The 22,909-nt window shown below is 25.7% G+C and overlaps 1 protein-coding gene across 2 annotated transcripts in view; it reads left to right on the plus strand.

Moving 5' to 3' along the window:
• The first annotated feature begins 218 nt into the window (after positions 1-218).
• Positions 219-22,909, plus strand: part of LOC100201849 (tRNA pseudouridine synthase Pus10) — a 54,767-nt gene continuing 32,076 nt past the window's right edge. For both annotated transcript variants that reach the window (XR_010640705.1, XM_065805024.1), the window contains exons 1-6: positions 219-373; positions 2,756-2,839; positions 7,719-7,799; positions 20,484-20,518; positions 22,272-22,374; positions 22,449-22,510. Coding sequence is in view for 1 of the 2 variants with exons in the window: in XM_065805024.1 (XP_065661096.1) it covers positions 290-373; positions 2,756-2,839; positions 7,719-7,799; positions 20,484-20,518; positions 22,272-22,374; positions 22,449-22,510 (449 nt within the window). In the remaining variant the exon portion in view is untranslated. The remainder of the gene's footprint in view (positions 374-2,755; positions 2,840-7,718; positions 7,800-20,483; positions 20,519-22,271; positions 22,375-22,448; positions 22,511-22,909) is intronic.

Here is a 22,909-nt window from a genome sequence, read left to right on the forward strand (position 1 = left end):
TTTCTATGTGCATATTTCAATACAACATAAATGGAACTAGGCTAATTAGCCAACATTAATTACAAAAGTTCATATAATGATAATAATAATAATAACAACAACAACAATAACAACAACAATAACAATCATAATAATAGTAATAATATTAATAATAATAGTAATAGTAAAATTTTGTGAATGAAATTAGTTTGTTTTCTCTCTTAAAATTTATATTTGATTATACTTTTTAAAATTGAATTTTAACCCAATCTTGGCAAGAAAATATTTTTTAGATTTTTACATATTCAATATGGAAGAGTTATTTTCCTCAAACAAATATTGTACCCGGTGCATACTACGTTACTCTGTTGAAAATGTTAATCAAGTGTTTGAGGTAATTAAAAAATATATAATTTACTTATTATAATATAATAATAGAGATATAATTAGTGAATGTTTGCTTTAACTAAATATATCTTAAAAATAAAGACAGGATAAGTAATGCTACTTTTATTTTCACTTAAACAGTTTTTGATGAAAACTTTTTGAAAATATTATTATACAAGGAAACTTTGTTTTTGTCTGTAATATAAAATTTTTTTTCAATTTTTTATATCCATAATAAAAGAAAGCTAAATTTTCTTATACTTATGAATTTTGGTTAATGGTTAGATTAACAAAATTCAAACACAAAAGGGATAACAATTTTTTTTCTTGCAGGTCTTTAATTGCACACTCACAATATTGTTTTCTTCAAAAAATGTTAATAGGAAGTTTACATGTTTTGCATCCATGCTGGAAAAAAAATTGGAAAAGTAAATGCTAAATACCTAACAAACTAAAGAAATCTTTATTGAGATTTTAGTTACACAATTATAATTATAAAACAAGTTTAGTAGCTCACCCTATAATACAAAACTCTTTATAACAAGAAGCCATGACTAATTGGATGATACAATGGATTGTGTAAATAGTATCAATGAGAGATAAATGATGAAGTTTAGTCCAAAAAGAATCAAGTTGAGGACTCAGTAAGAGTGTTGTCAATTCACTTATGTAGAAATATCATCAATAATGCAATAACTGTTAGCACTAAACAAGTGTTGTTTGGGTAATATTCATAAGTAACTACATACTCCTAGCTGTCAAAAAAGAGACATCAAATTCAAGATAGACTGTCTGTGCTAAGCAATCAAACAGGGATGACTTTTTTTCAAGACTGGAGTGTTTAATTGTGTTGTCAGCATGTAGAACCACTTTAGATGTAAGATTGTTTGGAAGATCATTAATATAGATAAGAAACAACACAGGACCAATAATAAAACCTTGTGGTACTTCAAAATTTTTTTGAAATAAAAAAAGAATGCTGACCTTGAAGGATGACTTTACTGCTGTGGTTAAAAAGGAATGATTTGGTAATGTAAAAAATTTTCCCAGATACAACATATAGAGTGAGCATATAGAGAAGACTAGCATGCAAGACTATCCAAACCCCTTTATATATTAAGAGCAATAGCCTTTGTCTTGCCACCTCCATATTATGCACAATAGAACTAGTAAACGACTGGGGCTATGGCCGGGGCTAGGTTTGATAACACATAGCCATGACCAGGGCCAGGTTTATGATCAGAGCTGCATTAATATTGATAGATCCTATAAAAATGTTATCTTTAATTAAAATTTATGATATGAATTTTATTTAAAAACAATATTTTATAGGATCTATCAATTTTAATGCAGCCCCGGCCAGGTTTATAACCGGGGTTTCATTTATATTGATAGATCCTTTAAAAGTATTGTTTTTAATTATAACTCATATCATAAATTTCAATTAAAAATAACGTTTTTATAGGATCTATCAATATTAATGCAGCACTGATCATAAACTCATCCCCGGTCGCGGCTATGTGTTATCAAACCTGGCCCCAGCCATAGCCCTGGTCGTTTACTAAATAGAACCTTTCTGCTATACCAGTTAGCAAGTCAGCTGCAGACAGATTGGATCAAAATCCATACTAAATTTCAGAGAAAAAGTTGTCAGGCTCAACACGAGATATTAGAAGTTTTTTTAATTAAAGATTCAAATACCTTAACAATAGTAAAAAGTTAAAACTAAGATTTAACTGATAAAAAGTCAATTCAAAGACTTTCCTTAATGAGCTACTTTCATAAAGAAAACAGCAGAAAAAGTTGAGAGGTAAAAAAAAAAATCCTTAAGTAGAGTCAAGAAGATCCAGCATCCATTATCCTAGGCAGGAAACAGTTTAAAACATTTTTATTTAAACAAAATATATTACAAATTTAAAACAAGTATAAAATAGTTTATTAAACTTTGTTGATATTTAACACAGCCTCTCCTTTAACTTTTTTTTCCTAGTTTTTTCATTTTTACCATAATTTTAGATAAGGAGTGTTTAGTAAAGTTTTTTTTAAACTTTTTTTTTACCATACTTGATGAGCTATAGGTAACAGAACTAATAACAGTGTACATAAAATTTAAAAATTTCTATTTTGTTTACCTCTTCTGTAGGTAAACAAAATGAAGATTTAAAAAACTTCACTTTTTTTTGAGGTAGAGTGAATTTTCTACAATTAATTTGGATACAAGTTAGCCCATAAACTTTATGTTTGTTATTTTGCAATAACTTATAACAAGCATAGTATTAATTCAAAATTGAAATGCAAAATGATAGAGTAGATTTCCTTCTTGGTAAAATTTTTTTTACTTACTTTTTTTAATTGTTGCTGACTTAAATTTTTTTGTTTTGTTATTTAGTCAGAACAGTTCTCACCTGTAACTGGATGTGGATTATGTTTAGATGTTCTATCAGATGAAAATATTGAAAAAACAGTTTTATCTGTAAGTTTAATGCTCCAGTTTAATGCTTAATATTTGCAAATATGCAAATCATTCTTTTAAATAAAATGCTTTGATTACCCCCTTTTTTTTTTAAATTGTTTTTTATATTGAACTTCTACATTTATTAACATTATAAATTTATTATTATAACATTATACAATTATATATATAATTTTATAACAATATATATATAATTTTATAACAATATATATATATATATATATATATATATATATATATATATATATATATATATATATATATATATATATATATATATATATATATATATATATATATATATATATATATACTTGTATACTCAAATTCCTGTATAAGCACAATCAAAGAATGCAAATGAAAATTTTGCTGCTGCAACAATTTTTTCATTTGCGCTTATTTACAACTTCATAAAAACAAAAAGGCATATTAATCCCAGGTTGCAAACACAATCAGTGTGTTACGACTGAAAATTTCTTAATCATATTTGTGAGTGATTATCATCTAAAAATATAATTAAAACACAAATTGAAACAAGTCAAGTAGAAGGCGCAAGACAAGTGAAGTGCTGAATTACTTGTGCCAAGGCATATTAAGAATGCATCCAAAAATGATTTTAGATTTACCATATGCTTGGTCTGTAAAGACGTATAGGATGTGTTAATTGACTCAGGGTGTACCTACTGCATCATATATAAAAAATGCGCAACAAAAATAACTAAATAAGAAGTTAACGTGGTAACTGTGAAGTTTCCATGAAACTGCAAAGGTGTCTATAATAGGTGTAAATATAATAGCTCAGAATTTTACAGAAGAAAAATCCAAAATGGATAATTGCACAGAAATAGAATGGTAACTCTTAACCTGAAACTCTAGTTCAACTTATGGCAGTGGTCCAGGAATTTAAATAGAATGTTAGAGGTGGTACTATGTTAATTATAAGAGTGTTTGGATTGTTTTGAGCAAATACAAATATTTTTGCAAATGTTTTTGTATTGCTGATTGTCTTCAACATACTTTATATAATGAGTTTGATATGTTCTTAACTCGTCTGAAAATCCCTTTTTTGTTTCTTTGCAATAACAGCTAGCCAACTTTCTGCCATATCCCTAGTAATTTTACTCTTCCGTAATGTCATGATTAAATAAAAAAATGGTAATATGGAAACCTATTCTCACCAGGCATGGAATTATGGACTTTGAACATGGAAAAAAATAATGGAAGAAGTATTTCTCTTTAAAGGTCTTTTATGCATTAGACTCAATACCTCTGCACCCTAAATTATTGCCAATCTCAGTTATGATACAATCTATAGTTGTTATCGGAAAATTTCATTTTCATTTAAATGTTGAATAATGAGTTGGTAGAAACTCTGATATGTTTAGTTTTTTATGGCGTATTGCATCTTTTCCAATCCTACAAATTGGACACTTATTCAATGATTTATTTACAACATCTATTCTTCCTTTTTTTTAAATCAAACATTCCTTTTTTACAGAATATTTCCACTTGATTAATATTCAAAACTTTCTGTAAAATTTTCATAATTTTTTACCAATATTTAATTAAGTAATTATCAATGGAACATACCCGTACAGTTTTTTAAAGAACTAAACATACAGTTGCAAGGGTTGAATAAAGCAATGATGAAATGAAAAATCCGGAAAATTATCTGGTCTAAAATTTTAGTTTATGCAAAACCGTGTTCTTTGTTTTCAAGGGGCGAATCAACTTAAATTTGTTAGCGAAAAAGTTACAAAAAATAAAATAATAAACTTACGACTGCAACAGCAATAACACTCTAGTAACTAACTGCATTATAAAAGTAATAACACTATTATAGTTTTATGAATTTTATGATGCAGTTAGTGACTAGAGTGTTATTACTTTTGTAGTCATAAGTTTAATGTTTTGTTTTTATAACTTTTTTGCTAACAAACTTATAATAATTTGCTCCTTGAAATCAAAGTACACGACTTTGCATCAATAAAATTTTGAAGACTAGATATTTTTTCAGATTCACAAATCGCGATCACTTACTTCAACCCTTGAGCTGTAGTAAATGATTACTTAAATTACCAATATACCATTGCATACACTATATATGCACCAATATATTGGGTATTTTTTACTAAAAAAAGCCCACAAGTTTTCTCAAGGAGATACAGTTATCATTTTGTTTTCAGCTGTTTCTTTGTTTTTAAAATCACTAAATTGGTGCAGTGATAACCCTGTCTCATCACTTATGAACAAAATGTTCCCCATAAATATTACCATAAAATATAGATTTACACTATCTCATACAGTCTGAAATATTGAGTATTTCATAAAAAATTGTTCTATTTTATTTACCTTATTTATCTTTTTTTCAAATTTTCTATAGATACACAATACTTTTGTGTTTATAGAATGAGATTAATTAAAATAAAAATTCTCGAATTTTAAAAATTCAACAAAATTAAAATTAAAATATTCAACAAAAGAACTAGTGAAATATTTTATGAACTAAATGGTAAGTTTCGTTTTAACATGGTTTACTTATTCATATTAGGTTTTTTTCCACTCTATACTCAAATTTTATTTATATTTTATATCTAATTTGCTGAAGCAGTCCTCGTTAAGAAACGCCATTTGAATTTTACATATGAAATGGTGATTTAAAGTTAAGCCATTTAAGTTATGCCAAAATTTTTTTTCAATTAGATTATTTAAACAGTCTTCTAAAATAGTTTATGCGGTAAGCATTAAGCAGTAATTAATTAAATTAATAAAAAACATTTGTAAAATATTTTTTTTATTAGATAAAAAAAACAGATAGTTAAATAAAAATGTGCTAATATTAAAAAAATGTTTTAGAGATTTTTTTTAGTAAATTTTATATAAAAAATTTATGAAAAGGTGATTTTTTTATATTTGAAATTACTTTTTAGCAAAAGTTTTTTTATCATTAGTTTTTTGAATTGATCATAGAATGAACGTCGATTAGAAATGATTAACTAGTTTATGAGTAGTATGCAAAGATTTTTTTAAAGCCAAAATGTTAAAAAAAAGTTGTTGATAGTTTTTATTATTTTTTTGAAATAAAATTCAGCAATTAAAAATTGCCCCCTCATTTATAAAAAATAAACGTAAGGCAAGTGTTTTAAAAAAAAAATAGTATAAGTTTGAATAAGATTAAGTTTTTTAAAATTAGGAAATTTTTTTTTTTTTCAAACAACATTTAAATTTTATATATAATTTTTTTATAACAATTTTGTTTAATTTAAAGATTATTTATAAATACTGTATAACGATAAAGACTTACAACAATTTTTATTGTGGTTTCCAATTAAATTTAATTACAATGTAGGTCTTTAAAATACACAACTGACGTAATTATACTTTTAACAATGTAAATATGTTTATTGAATAAAGTTACATTTACAGTTACTTGCGTTACGCTTTTCCGTTATGCAAAAAAATCTCATAACAAGGCCTGCAGAATCCAAATTTAAAAACACCTATCATTATTTTATTAGTGAAACAATTATTTTAAACAACTTTCTTTTAAGTGAAGTTAAATATGAGAGTTTTTATCTCTCTTTAAATGGCAAGTAGTTTTTGCCAATATAACAGAATTTACATTCTGCACAAACAAATTTTTAGACAAAAAATTATTTGAAATCAATAAGAAAAACTTTGAAAAGTTTGAAAAGATATTGTTACTAAGACAAAGATTTGTACTGTATACTTTGAAAAATTAGTTAAACATTTTTTGAGGCTTTATATAAAAATGAAGTAAAGCTGAAAAGGTTTGTAAATAACATCTTTTACACAGAATTATGCCAAAAAAAAAAATATTTTTTAGTTTTCTTTTGATGCTAAAAGACACAAATATTAGCAAGTAACCTTGAGGAAATGCATGTTTGTCTTTGTAGTTAAATTATTTAAAATAGCTGTTACATGTATTACAGCTGTCCTGTGATGTAATTAAAAAAAATACCAACATGATAAGAAATCAAAAATTAATGGTTAACACTTACATTTTAGAGTCCAATTTATCTGGACTCAACACCATTAAACAAATTAGCTTTTTTTAAGACAGCACAGATAAATATTTTCTTTTCTTTGGGTGGAGGAAGTTAAGCACAGAAAACCTTCGCATTAAGAACAATCAATGTTAATCAGTTACAAATTGTTACTGAATAATGTTACTGTTAATGTTTACTGTTAATGATGCTCTTGTTACAAACAATAGTTTAAACAGCATATATTGATTTGCATAAGTTTTACTCAAAGAAAGTTCTTCTTGGTATGCATATCTTTACTCTGCAACTCTCTAAACCGAAATTTATTGGATATGGCTTTGTTTTCTTTTTCAGTTAGTAATTTCATTAAGCAAAAAAGTGCCTATGTGTGATTGTATTTGTTCCCCTTCCTATAGGTATAACACTGCTATACTGTTTTGTCCCATTTGTAAACTACAACAGTTACTGACACAGTAGCATAGTAGAATATTGATGATGCTTACAGTACTTATTTTGTCTCTTTTAACATAAAGTAGTTTTTCAGTTTAAAATAAACTAGTTTAGAGTGAGCCTCACTACCCTGCTTGATATCTACCTTTTTAGACTCTCACTCATACAATTACAATTGTATTTTTCACATTTTAAAATCAGTTCCTAGAATCGCTCCTCCTGCGTCTACTTAACTAAGCAGTTCCCTTTGTCACCTATGTGATCGTTGTGTTGTAGAAGCAAAAAATGTTATAAACTAAATTAATTACATACATAATTAATTTAATATGCATATTTTAATATGAATATTTATTTGTTACTGATTGTACTTTATATACATTTTTTATTTATTTGTTTTACAAAAAGAACTTTATTTTTTTAAGATAGTGGAGCAGCTTAAAAAGTATGAAGCACCATTATATACTCTTGCAATTCAACTACCTCAATGCATTCTCATTAGAGCGGTATGAATTATTTTACTAAATATACCAACAAATTAAATTATATATATATATATATATATATATATATATATATATATATATATATATATATATATATATATATATATACATACATCCCTTAACAATATATATATATATATATATATATATATATATATATATATATATATATATATATATATATATATATATATATATATATATATATATATATATATATATATATATATCACTTAACAATATTTTTTTCCATTTAACACTGTGTTTCATTGTGTTTATCATTTCATTAATGAAACACAGTGTTAAATGGAAAAAATTTTTGTTAAGTGATTTTCTACTAACATATAATTGCTCTGTTCTTTTAAGAACATTGAGCACTCTATTGTGTAGAATACTTTTTAAAGTTGTTTAAATATATATATATATATATATATATATATATATATATATATGTATATATATATATATATATATATATATATATATATATATATATATATATATATATATATATATATATATGTATATATATTTATATATACTTTTCTTTAGAGAAAAAATTAGAATACTTTTTAAATTTGTTTAAATATATATATATATATATATATATATATATATATATATATATATATATATATATATATTTATATAAATATATATATATATAATATATATATAAATAATATATATAAATATAATAATATATATAAATATAAATAAATATATATATATATATATAAATATATATATATATATATATGTATATATATATATATATATATATATATATATATATATATATATATATATATATATATATATGTATATATATTTATATATACTTTTGTTTAGAGAAAAAATTAGAATACTTTTTAAAGTTGTTTAAATATATATATATATATATATATATATATATATATATATATATATATATATATATATATATATATATATATATATATATATATATATATATATATATAGATCTATAGTTTGTTGGCTTTGGGAAGAGCGGAAGGAAAAAAGTGATTCTTACGCCAACATATACGTCACTTTTAATTACTTTTAACTTTCGTCCAACATTTCCGTGTTGGACGAAAGTAAAAACCATTAATTTAATTACAAATTAATCGTTTTTTAAAAAAACCACAAAAACGCAAATTTAATTGACCAGAATGTTTTTAAAAACATTCTGTATGTTTTTAAAACATTTTAAATGTTTTTAACAATATAAACAATTCCGGTCTTGCATTTTAATTTTTACTTTTTGTCAACAAAATATGGAAAAAACTTTCGGACAACATCTAAGGGTTCTATATAGATCTATAGTTTGTTGGCTTTGGGAAGAGCGGAAGGAAAAAAGTGATTCTTACGCCAACATATACGTCACTTTTAATTACTTTTGACTTTCGTCCAACATTTGCGTGTTGGACGAAAGTAAAAACCATTAATTTAATTACAAATTAATCGTGTTTTTAAAAAACCACAAAAACGCAAATTTAATTGACCAGAATGTTTTTAAAAACATTCTGAATGTTTTTAAAAATATAAACAATGTTTTTATTTTTATTTTTTTTAATAAAATGTTTTTATTTTTGTTTTTTTTAATAAAATGTTTTCATTTTTATTTTTTTTACTGTAAATCATGTGCGGAGTGTTGCTACATCGACTATCTTATAGCCTGACTTGGAAGGGAGTGCTGCTACATCGACTGACAAATAGCCTGACTCGCAAGGGAGTGCTGCTACATCGACTGACAAATAGCCTGACTCGCAAGGGAGTGCTGCTACATCGGCTGACAAATAGCCTGACCCGCAAGGGAGTGCTGCTACATCGACTGAGGGTTTGGTTGGGGCAGGCAGTCTATCATTATTAAAAAAAACAAATTCCGGTCTTGCATTTTAATTTTTACTTTTTGTCAACAAAATATGGAAAAAACTTTCGGACAACATCTAAGGGTTCTATATATATATATATATATATAGAATATATATAGAAGAAATATATATATATATATATATATATATATAGAACCCTTAGATGTTGTCCGAAAGTTTTTTCCATATTTTGTTGACAAAAAGTAAAAATTAAAATGCAAGACCGGAATTTTTTTTTTTAAATAATGATAGACTGCCTGCCCCAACCAAACCCTTAGTCGATGTAGCAGCACTCCCTTGCGGGTCAGGCTATTTGTCAGTCGATGTAGCAGCACTCCCTTGCGAGTCAGGCTATTTGTCAGTCGATGTAGCAGCACTCCCTTGCGAGTCAGGCTATAAGATAGTCGATGTAGCAACACTCCCTTGCGAGTCAGGCTATAAGATAGTCGATGTAGCAACACTCCGCGCATGATTTACAGTAAAAAAAATAAAAATAAAAACATTTTATTAAAAAAAACAAAAATAAAAACATTTTATTAAAAAAAATGAAAATAAAAACATTGTTTATATTTTTAAAAACATTCAGAATGTTTTTAAAAACATTCTGGTCAATTAAATTTGCGTTTTTGTGGTTTTTTTATATAACAATTAATTTGTAATTAAATTAATGGTTTTGACTTTCGTCCAACACGAAAATGTTGGGCGAAAGTCAAAAGTAATTAAAAGTGACGTATGTGTTGGCGTAAGAATCACTTTTTTCCTTCCGCTCTTCCCAAAAGTATATGTAAATATATATACATATATATACATATATATATATATATATGTGTATATATATATATATATATATATATATATATATATATATATATATATATATATATGTATATATATGTATATATATTTATATATACTTTTCTTTAGAGAAGAAATTTATCATGTTATTTATTAAACAACTTAATATTAATTTCTAGCAATTAAACTCAAGTTAATGGCTAGAAAGAGTTGCAGCAATTTTTTAATAAGAAAATGTGGACAAATGTGTATGCAAATATCTAACTTATGTAATATTTAAATTGTATGTTGTTAAAAATTTTATCAATTTTCATAGTTTTACTTTTACTTTAAAATTGCATTGCGGTAATATTTTCTAAATTTTGATTTATAGCATTTATTTGCCAATTTATAAAGTTTTATCAAGTTGTTTGTTAAATAGTAATAAAAATTTGTATAAAGTATGTGTTCCTTAGTGGACGAAGTGGTTAGCTCGCTGCACTTCTGCAGTGAATCTTGGTGGTTCAAATCCTTTTGCCTGCATGTTAAATTTATTTTTTTAATTTTTTTCAGTTTTCTAAAATACAAAATAAAACATTTTTAAAGTTCTATTGGTGTTATATACATAACAAATATAAAGAAATTATATACTATAGCAAAAAAAGGAGAGAGAGTTTTTAAAAAAGGCTAAGATTTTAATAAACATCAAAACAGTGGTAGAAATTTTTTGTGCATACATCACTATAAAAATACTTAAGTTATTAATGTAATAATGTAAGGTAATTAGTTAAGTCTGGGCCTTTAACACACATTAAATGAACAAGTTTTTTTCTTATAAAAAAAAAAGATTTTACATTCTTACTTATTTTATTTCAAAATTAGTTAATGGGGTGAGGGTAGTAATATGCTGCAGATGGTCTAAAAATAAATTTAATAAAAACTTAATAAAGACTAAATATAGAAAAAAATTTATAAGTCTGTACCCGTTTTTTTTTTTATAAAAGCTTACAATTTTACAATAAGAAGTTATAAAGTATTGAACATTAATCGCTATCTCAAAACAAAGATTTGACAGATTTTCATTTTCTAACACTTACTAAAAATTATTTAAATAAAACAACTAAATTAAGAATAAGCACAGAAATGGTGTGGACTTACCATGATTCTTGTTATACTGGTCATGATTAGTTTCTTATTTAAAACTTTAAAAGGTAGACAATATGTTTAGTTTTTCTACTGCTTACTAAAAAATATTGAAAGAATAAGTATAGAAATGTTCAGTGTACGAGACAGTCCGGACAGCGAGACAGTGTACGAGACAGTCCGGACAGCATATAATGTAAGAGTCCGGACAGCTAATATATAAGTGTAAGAGTCCGGACAGCATATAATGTTATTGATCCATTTTGTGAATAATTTGCATTAATCATTAATTTATATTAATCACATATGATCACCCTTAAACAAACAAGAAGCTTTGTATTTAAACTTGATACAATAAACAGCAATATATATATATATATATATATATATATATATATATATATATATATATATATATATATATATATATATATGTATAAATTTTACTTCAATTCACCTACCCAAGGCCATGAAGGTCACTACAGTCGAGAAGGCTACTTTAAGTTGTGATAACAACACTTTCTTAATTCTACAACTCTGAAACATGAACCTAGATGAACAAGGCTGTTGCGCAGAGAAACAAGTTAAGTGCAGTACTACCAGATGCAGTTTGCTGTTTCAGCTTGGTCTTCAAATTTAAAAGATATTCTGCACACCCTGTGTGCAGAATCGCCCTGGGTTGCTCTAAATAAAAGCAAAAGTTACCAAGAAATTGGCGTTTCTTGTTATAACATGGATGTTTCATGCAATGTAAAATTATGTCATTATGTAATGACATTTTACATTGCATGAAACAAAATTCATGACATGATAAATTCATGTCATGAGTTTATCATAAAATAAACAATTTCCACATATAAAGTTTCAAAATTTACTGATTTTAAAATAATATTAAATTTTTTATATTCATGCTTTAATCTTCAAATAAAATTATAAATTTTCATTTCAAGGATTCATCTTTCCTTGATAAATAAATGTTTACATTAAGCGGAAAAAAAATCAATAGTGTTAAAACATTTTTAATGATTTTGGATCACTTTTTTGTTTTTAACAATTTTTACAGAAAATCTGTCTTGGGTTAAAATTTTATAACCTGTCTTCATGCTTGATGGTTGAAGTTTGGAATACTTATCAATTAATGTCTGTTCTATCTAATTTTTAGTGGGCATTGATAATTATTTTACAAAAAGTTAGTTTTTAATGCATTTATTATTTTGTTTTTATTTATTTTAAATAAAAAAGGTATTAATTTTGTAATACCCATTAAATCATTGAAATTTCAACCCTTTATGGACATGAAAATGTAAAAAAAATTTTCTATATCTTTAGCTATTTTATAAAGAATGATTTCAAACTTGTCTTATTTAGTAAAAAAAAAAGTTTTTTTTACAAAATTTTTGTTTACATTTTCAAGCAATGACCTTAAATGCGTTATGTTCCAAGCTAAAATCTTATAATTTTCAACAGAGTTACAGTTTCAGCTAGACAAAATTTTGAAGTACAAAATAAACTAAGTTATGCAGTTTTTTTTCTTGGCTCGTGGAGAGTTTGACTAGTAAACAGATAAGTTGTGTAATACTTTTATATCTACTGGATCTATTTGTCAATAAATTTTATTTTATTTGAGTTATTTGTATTATATTTGTGTCATGAAATTTATAATAATTTTATATCATTGTATTTTATTGAATGTAAAATTTTAAAACTATATATTGAATGGGAAGATGGTTAGGAAGATGAATGTAACTTTCCTTTTGTTAAGTGATTAATTAATGATAAAATCACCAACAATCTGATTTCTATTTTACTCATGGTCTTTTAATCTAAAGTGTTGTTTAGTTTTTCAATTTAAAGTGTCGTTTAGTTTTTTAAGTTTTATTTTGCCAATTGAGTTTAATTTGCCTAGTATTGATGAGTTTGATAAAATGTGCCAAACATTACAAAGAAAAAAAGATTGAAAAAAAAGTTGTTAGTGATAATAAGGATTTAGTTGTTGCAGATTTAAAAAGATTTAGAAAGTAACTTGTCTTTGTTGTTTTGTGATGTTCTGTCTCGTGAAAAGTCAATACTTCAGTGTATTGCAAATAAGTTTTATAAAGTTTTGTTGTGCAGTTAAGAGTTTCTGATGCTTTTGAGCTGCAAAGTTAATTAAGGATGCCTACAGCTGATTTCCGAAGGCTAAGGTGTATTCTGTGTAATCTTGATGCAAAGATCCTCCCATCTAAACCCAAGGTAAAACAAGAACAAGATATGCAAACAATGCATGTCAGTAAAGAACATGTTACTGTGAAGTCCATGTTGCTTTATCCATCTGCGAATAAAGTACCTTGTGTTCAGTCTGTGTATTAATGGTTTGACAGCTTATATTGAAGAAGTTTTTAATAATCTTTAAAATCTTAACTCTGATATTAGTTTTTGCAAAGAGGTATGGCTCCATTTTGCAAGAGATAAAGGTGGAAAGTATATGAAATTCAATATCTTTTACTTATCAATTCTAAATCATCTAGATCTGTGTATGACACTCATTTATTTTGTATGTATCAGGGTTCTAATTGTTGTGATAACATTATCTTTATTCTCCGGAGTTATGCCGACGACATAATAAGAATGCAAAAAAAAGTTGTTCTTAGGTGGAGATTTTCATTTTATCTATGATGTTCTGGGACACTAGGGTTTAGCTGCTAGCTTTCCTAGTTCTACAGACCTAGTTGAGTTAAAATCTCTAAGAAGTCATGCCTTTATGCCTCACATACCTGCTAATTGTGATATCTTAATGAGAACAATACAATATCTGGAAGAGGCTTACAATGCAAACTTGTGTGAAGGTAGACTTGGTGGAAACTTAAAAGCTCTAAGTAAGTTTCATTATTTAATTATTGCTCCTGTGATTTTTCTGACAATAAATTCAGAAAATGTTGTGCCTCCTGTTTTGCATATTATAAATAGTGTTAAAACTGTATGAATTATTGACTTAAACATATAGTCAGGCTGATTTATTTTTATGTAATTGTGAATATGTAGAATGAGTAAAATATAAGCTGCTTAAAGCATTGAATATTTTAGTACAGCAGAATCCTTTTACTTTTGTTAAGTATACAATTTGTAGACATTGCAAATCTACAGACACAATGGATAGCCAATAAAAAAAAAAATTTTTCTGAATTAGAACATATATCTCAAAACTCCTGCAATAAAAAAAAAACTGCGAAAAATTCTAATATTGATTGGGTGCCGTGTAGTATGTGTCTCTGGTGTTTTCATCAATATTGTGAATTTATTGGTGATTCTGAAAAGAGGGTAATGTGTGATATAGAGAAATATAAGTGTTTAGAATGTCAGGGTAAGTTAGCTTTTAAGTTATATAAATTTATTTGTTTCAGAGTTCCATACTTGCTTTCCCAAGGAAAGTATCATTCAAAAAATGTGTGAGCTTATTTTTAATGTACCACATTTTGTTAAACAGTTTAAAACTATTGAGTAATTGAATGAAGAGGAGGTAGAGTGTTTGCATAACTGCCTAAATAAGGAATTAAGATAGTTGCATCCAGTTAGAAATCAGGAGCTGAAGCTCCGTCTTGTTTAAAAACGCTTTGAATTGCACAGCTGATAGGAAACTTCAAACAGCTAAGGCGAGAAAGTGTATTGTGTGTTCTGAGCAACGTGATAATTTGTTTTATAGAAAAGGCCTTTGTCTAGTTTGTGGTCATCAAATTTGATTTGAATATAAATAGTTTTTAAAAATAGAATTTTTAAGTGCAAACAAAAAAAAAAACAAGTTTAATAAATTAATTCATGAGATTCAAACTGTTATTATTGTATGTTAAAGGCTGATTTTTAATAAAAATTTTATTAGATGTATTTTTTCGCTTAAAAAGTGTTGAATCATTTTAATCGGTATAAAAAGGTTGTAAAATTGTTTGTTAATCTTTAAAACACATCTTCAGTACCCTAGTTGTTAAGTGTGCTGTCCTTTGTACTGACATCCCTTTTTCACCTAAAATTTTTTTTTGGGTCTTTACATTTATGTCACTTTTTTAAATACAAAACAAAACAGTTTAAGCAAAAAAGACATAATTTTTAAAAAGTTTTTAAAAGTTATATTATTCACAATTGTTTCATATGCGACTGCAAACTCAGCTTAACATACTAATGCTTACACTTAGAGACATTTGTACATAACGTTATAAAAGTGGAATTTTTACAGTTGCATATAACAAGTTTTTTTATTATTATATTATTTACATATCGTCAGGTTAGAATTATTTTGTTCTAACTCTGCATTTGTTTAAACTGAGATAAATCAAGTTGAAGTTTTACACTGTAATACAGTAGAATTGGCAATATATTTTTCATTAATGAAAACTTTTTTCAATACTTGGCTATATACTAAAAATAATTGTTTGTTTTGAAAAAAAAAGTAAGTTGCTCAAATTGCTATTATGGCCCGACCCTGTTTGGAGATAATTTCGATAGATACATTTTGCGTTAATATTATTTTGTGCTATCTCCATATTTTAGTAAAAACAATTTAAATGTTTTGCGAAAAGCAAATGAATTACAACAAATTACTTTTAACTTAGGGATTTAAATGCAAATATAGAAACCTAAAACACTTCGTTGGAAAACTTAAATGGATGGGTTTATATAATTAGCTTTCTTATTGCTACTTAGACAGAATTCAACTGATATTACTTCTGGAAGGATGGGCAGCTTTTAACAAGAGCTATATTATTTAAAGAAAATTATTTCTAAAAAGATTTATTGAAAATAAACAAACAAAGTTTTTAATACAAATAACATGTTAATAATAGTTTGAATGAACCTTATACAACTTATACAACTTATAAAACTGAATGTTGCATAACATAACTAAAGTATATAAATAAAACAATTAAAATGAAATTTGTTTCCGGATGAAGAGTTGAAAAAAAACTACTGAAATAAGGTTTTATAGAAACAAACATCTACAGCTGGCATGTATGGGTACATAGAAACAATGTCTTTTACTTTCTCACTAGAAATTTCAATATTATGTGGAAAACAAGATGCCAATGGAATTGATGGTTCTTCAAGATTACTTCCTGATCCTCTAGTATTTTTTGGCTTAGACAGCCGTGCCTCTTTATAAATATCTGTAAAACGATTCTTGAAATACACATGACCAGGAGCATTAAACCTATATACAAGTGTTTTGACATAAAAGTACGGAACCTTTTTGTAGTTCATAAGACAAGCAATTTTTGAGAAATTTTTGATGTCCTTTTTTTGCATTTGGTATACAAAAAATGGTTTACGTTGGTTAACATTCAACATTACTTTTACCAACTCGGGAGGGTTGAATATTTCTGCCGAATGTTATGATTTCTCAATCTGACTATGTATATTATCACATTCCTGAATGGAGCTATGCCCTGGCTCACAATACTTTTGTTCAATGATTTCAATATTTGGATGATCAATAAGAAACTCACGCAATGCAGCTGACATATGACTGTTTCTATTTTGTGGAATACAAGAATCAAACCAAAGTAAAAACTTGTCAATATTAGGAAGATCCTTGTAAACTTGATATAGTATACATATCACAGCACTAGCAATATCGTTACCAGAACGACCAGACATACCTTCATGCCATAATACACAATATGCTTTTTTGTTCAGCGAAGAGTAACCTGTTAAATTATAACAACTGAGCTTTCTTTTATAAAAGAAGTTTCCCACGTTACTTTTTGGCAAGCTCAAGACATTTTGTAGATCGATACAAACTATGGTTGTGGTAGGGGAGTTCAACTTTCGATCCTTATCTCTCTTGATCTTTGTTTCATTTTTTGATGCAATATGCTTGTTATACTTTTGGATTTGCTCTTCATTTGCATTTTCAATAATGCAAAATTGGTAGCATGTATCACACAGATCTTTTTTTGGCTTTTGAAATTCAATATTAAATTTAGTTTTAATAATATTTCGGTACATACATTCCTTTGCTTGTAAAATTTTATATTGAGTGCAATATGTTAAATATAAATCATAAAGTTTCTTCAAATTTAATGAACCATCAAAGTATTGTTTGCAGGAAATACTTCGACAATAATGTGATTCAACTCGTGGAAACAAGTTAATATGGTTTTCTATACTCTGTTTAGTCATTTCAAGAACTTTTTTTTTACAATGTTTCCCCCATTTTGTAGGGGCAGGAATACCAGTTTCAAGCTTATTTTCATGATAGTATGATATTTGCCTGCTGCTGATGTCTAATGTAGACAAATAAAACACCTTACATACACGATGTTTGACATTATCAACAAAGAAATTGTAAAAATAAGTATATTTTCTTCTTGATTTGCTTACTTTATTGGTCTGAGTCGTTTTTTTTATCTAATCTTTCAGTATTTTTACTAAAAAAGATTTGCTTTTCAATCTGAGACATTCCCCACAATCCATTAAATAATATTTTTCTCTCGTCTTCTGAAATTTTCATGGAACGCTTAAACTTGCAACAATTTCCACAATCTTTTTTATTTTTAATACTTTTTGGTTGAATAACCTTGCCTCTGATATTTATATATTCTTTTCCTGATTGCCTAAGTCGCTTTCTTTTTGACTGTTTCCAGTTATATCAGTTTGCCTTACGTTTTCTTGTTTTCCCACCGTGCAGAGGTAATCGCAGTTGAGCAGCAATTAAAGGATGTGTTGAAACATAGGGAGTAACCATGATATTAGCTTGTTGTGGATAAACTAAAAATAAAAATTAAACATAAAAAAGTTATGCAATGCAAATAGGTGAAAATAAGATAATTTTTTCCACATATGAAGCGATTCATTTAAATTTGAATCTTTATTTATTTAGTATATACAACAAATAGAGTGCTCAATATATATACATTATATATATATATATATATATATATATATATATATATATATATATATATATATATATACATATATATATATATATATTCTTAAAGAACAGAGCAATAATAAATTAGTAAAAACACTTATCTAATATTCTTCAACACTGTGTTTCACCATCAGTAGGTTCATCAGGAAGAATCTTCCTGATTCTTACTGATGAACCTACTGATGGTGAAACATATATATATATATATATATATATATATATATATATATATATATATATATATATATATATATATATATATATATATATATATATATATATATATATATATATATATATATATATATATATATTCTTAAAGAACAGAGCAATAATAAATTAGTAAAAACACTTATCTAATATTCTTTAACACTGTGTTTCACCATCAGTAGGTTCATCAGGAAGAATCTCCCTGATTCTTACTGATGAACCTACTGATGGTGAGACATATATATATATATATATATATATATATATATATATATATATATATATATATATATATATATATATATATATATATATATATATATATATATATATATATATATATATATATATATATATATATATATATATTTATATATTTATATTATTAGAACCTCACGGATTCTGTTATATATGTGACATACACACACTAGTGTATATGTCACATATACAACAGAATCCGTGAGGTTCTGATAAGATAATAGCACATTTTTTACTAAAATAATGTGCTGAATTTTTATTAATAACTAAAAAAAGGTGATTAGCACTAGAATATATAAGAAAATACCTGTATTTTGGTTTATTACTCCAAGACATACATTTATATTTTCCGCCATTTTAAAATTTTAAAGAGGAAATAAACACGAACGTATTATTTAATGAGATTTATAAACAATTTTATTGGTTGTTGAAAATAGAACAAAATAATATTAATAACTATCGCTATTTTGCACATAGAACAATCGGTTACACCTAATTTGACACTATTTAGTTGTTTTTTTCAATTTAAAAAGTATTAAAGCTAGAAAGAAAATATAACAAAAAAAGAGAAAAAGGTATAAACTCATTTTTTTTAAATTTGGAGATACAACAAAATAATTCTAACCTGACGATATGCAATAAAGTCGCAAGTTGCTATGCAATAAAGTTGCAAGTTGCTATGCAATAAAGTTGTGCTTATTTAGAGAACCCACTTCAAAAGTGTTGATTAATTACAATCCGTATAAGAGATTTATAAAATGGTTTGTTTTCTTTTAAACATATATCTCCAATAGCTCAGTAGTTTAAGTGCGTTGTCCTCAGTGTTGTTTCCAAGAGTTCAAATCCAACCTTTACCATAAATAAATATTTTAATTTTTTTAATCTTGTCGTGTATTTTTATAGCAAGAAAGTCTTCTAGTTGTTAAAATAAAATTTCCAAGTTTTCTCATATTATAAAGGGATTGTACACAATCATTCCATATACCGCCAGCAATCTCAACTTACAGATATTTGTACGTAATGCTATCAAAATGTAATTTTTTAATTTTTGTAATTTTAAATGACATATTGCTATTCCATATTTATTTATACATCTGTATATAAATTTCCTATACTTTCCTTTAAAATATATGTTGAGAGAATTTAATGTCATTACCTCAGCTTTAGTGGCTGCTAATAGTTCGTGTCAAACACATACAAGTGGACACTATTACTACTACTATAACTACTACTACTACTTCTACTACTACTACTACTACTACTACTACTACTACTACTACTACTACTACTACTACTACTACTACTACTACTACTACTGCTGCTGCTGCTACTACTACTGCTACTACTACTACTACTACTACTACTACTACTACTACTACTACTACTACTACTACTACTACTACTACTACTACTACTACTACTACTATTACTACTGCTGCTGCTGCTACTACTTCTACTATTACTACTAATATTAAGTTTAGTAATAATATAAAGAGATAAATAGTAAGATTTTTTTTTTAGTATTCCTTATCGGTTTTTATCAAGCAAAAAAAACTGTAAGTTTTTTTTATTAATGAGAATGTTTTAAACACAATTAAAACTTTTGTTTTTATCTGTATTTATTATTTTTTATTAATTTTTAATATTGTCTTCTGTTACCTTTATTATTTTATTCCCTTATTATTGCTACATATGAAATTCTTTTTTGACATAAAACACCATAATTAAGAAAAAAATGTAGATTATTAGATTAAAAATCTAATGTTCAGTGTAACAACACGCTGGTTACAGTGTGTGGTCACATTGTGACCACACGCTTTTAGGTTTTGTAACTCCTTTTATCTCATTTTTTCTTTGTTTTTAGAAAAAAAATTTATTAGTTATATAAACTGATGGTATAAAAATTTTCTATAAAATATATTTCACTATTATCTCATATGGTTTATCATATGGTTTTAGTGTACATGGTTAACCTAATTGAAATGCAAATGAATTGTTTGATGCTAAGAAGGATTGTGTCATATGAATCTAGTTTTATGCAAAAGACTAAAAAAATCCTAGCATATATCACTTCTAGGACTTTTTTGCATGATTAGCATCTGACTGTTTTGTGTTAAACTATGAAATTTTAAGTTACTTTGTCGCAAGGCTTGTATTGCGCTTCGTTTAAATACAAAGGGTACAAAATACAAAGCCCTGCTTCTATTTTAAAGTTAAATTTAGTGTGATGTACTTTATCCATAAAGTACATCACACTAAGTTTAACTTTAATGTAAATCAAAACAATCATAAAGTTACTAAACTTCACTAATAAATGGACCTTACATGCACTATATTAAAGACATTTACTTGCAAAAGTTAGCCATAGTAATGTTTCGATTTGTATTTTATAATTTGTTAACACATAAGCTTTTAACTAAAAATTATTTTAACATATACTCAATACAATGCAGCCTCTCTGAATTTCGAATCTCCTTAATTTGAACTCCTTCACAATTTGATTAAATGTTAAGACACCCTAAAATGTCACAATAAAAAGTCAACTTTTCATACTTCAAAAATCTCTCAAATTCGAACTTATATTTTTCTAAATAAATTTTGAGTTAGAAAGATTTGTACTATTCAAAATTTAACATATTCATCCTACTTAACATTTTACGAGTTTTATCTTGTGACCAAACTCTTTTTTGTATGAAGCAATTCATATATTTAAAAAAAAATTACATAATGTAGGTCATATTTTCATTATATAAGAGTGGTAACTTTAAAATTTTTTTAAGCTATCACTCTTTTCAAAAATATTTACTCTCATCCCTTAATTGTGTTCTTTATAATAAAATGAATTTCAAAATTAGGTTACGAGAGATTTACGAGTTGCTCCCTTGAAAATTAGAGGGATCCCTTATCATAATAATTTTTTTTACGCAAATATGTCAACTTGTCTCAAAAGAAGTGAAATTATAGAAACATTTCAAAAATAGTTATTAATTTTAAATATATACAAACAAGAGATTAGACAAGATCAAACAAGAGTTATAAAGATGAATATAAAAATTTTCTAGTCAACAAATTGAACACATTACCGGTAGTTTTTGTTATTATATAACTGTGTTCTTTAAAAAAAAAAAACATTTTAAAAATAAAATTTCTAAATAAATTTAAACAAGTTAAAAAAAAAAGTTGAACTTATTAATTTATTTTATATTTAAATAAATTTTTTTTGGTGCAAAATTTCATTCATACGAAGAAAAATTTTGTTGAATTGTTTTTGAATATTTTTGTTTGAGTTTTTTTTTATTGAATTTTTAGAATAAAAAATAGTTCGATAAATGTAATTCCCATAAAAGAATCACTGAAACACAAAATTATTCAACAAGTAGATGAACTCTCACTAAAAAAGCATTGCTCTAAGGTATTACTACTTTTTTGTTCCTTTTTTTTTTATATTTATAATTATTCAAGTTTAAAAAAGAATTTATGATTTAGAGTACAGTTTTGGTTGATTTAATTTATTCTCATGAAACAAATGCAGCTGATTTATCAAAAATGTAAATAAATTTTTTTATTAAAGTTGTTTATCTAATGATTGTTTTTGATAATTTATCTTAATTTTCACCTATCATGGTTAATGATTATGTAGAAACAGTAGAAAATCAAGGATATACAAAAAGAGTTTTTTGTTAGCCAGGGTTACTCAGTTACCTTGCCTCAGCCAACTCAGTTTTTTGTTTTTTGTTGCCTCAGCAAAGTAATAAATATGACAATAAAAATAAGATTTAGGGTTTTATCTGTGCAGAACTCTCAGGAAAAAAAAAATCTCCCAACTCTTTAGAAGTTGCAAAAAAAAAAAGTTTTTTTTTTTTCAAAAATATACAAGTGATCAACTAAAAAAAAAAATCTTTTTGTTTATTGTAATTTTTTATTCTGTGGTTGTGTTTAATGCTTTT

The sequence above is a fragment of the Hydra vulgaris genome, chromosome 09 (assembly GCF_038396675.1).
Source record: "Hydra vulgaris chromosome 09, alternate assembly HydraT2T_AEP".
NCBI classification, from domain to species: Eukaryota; Metazoa; Cnidaria; class Hydrozoa; order Anthoathecata; family Hydridae; genus Hydra; species Hydra vulgaris.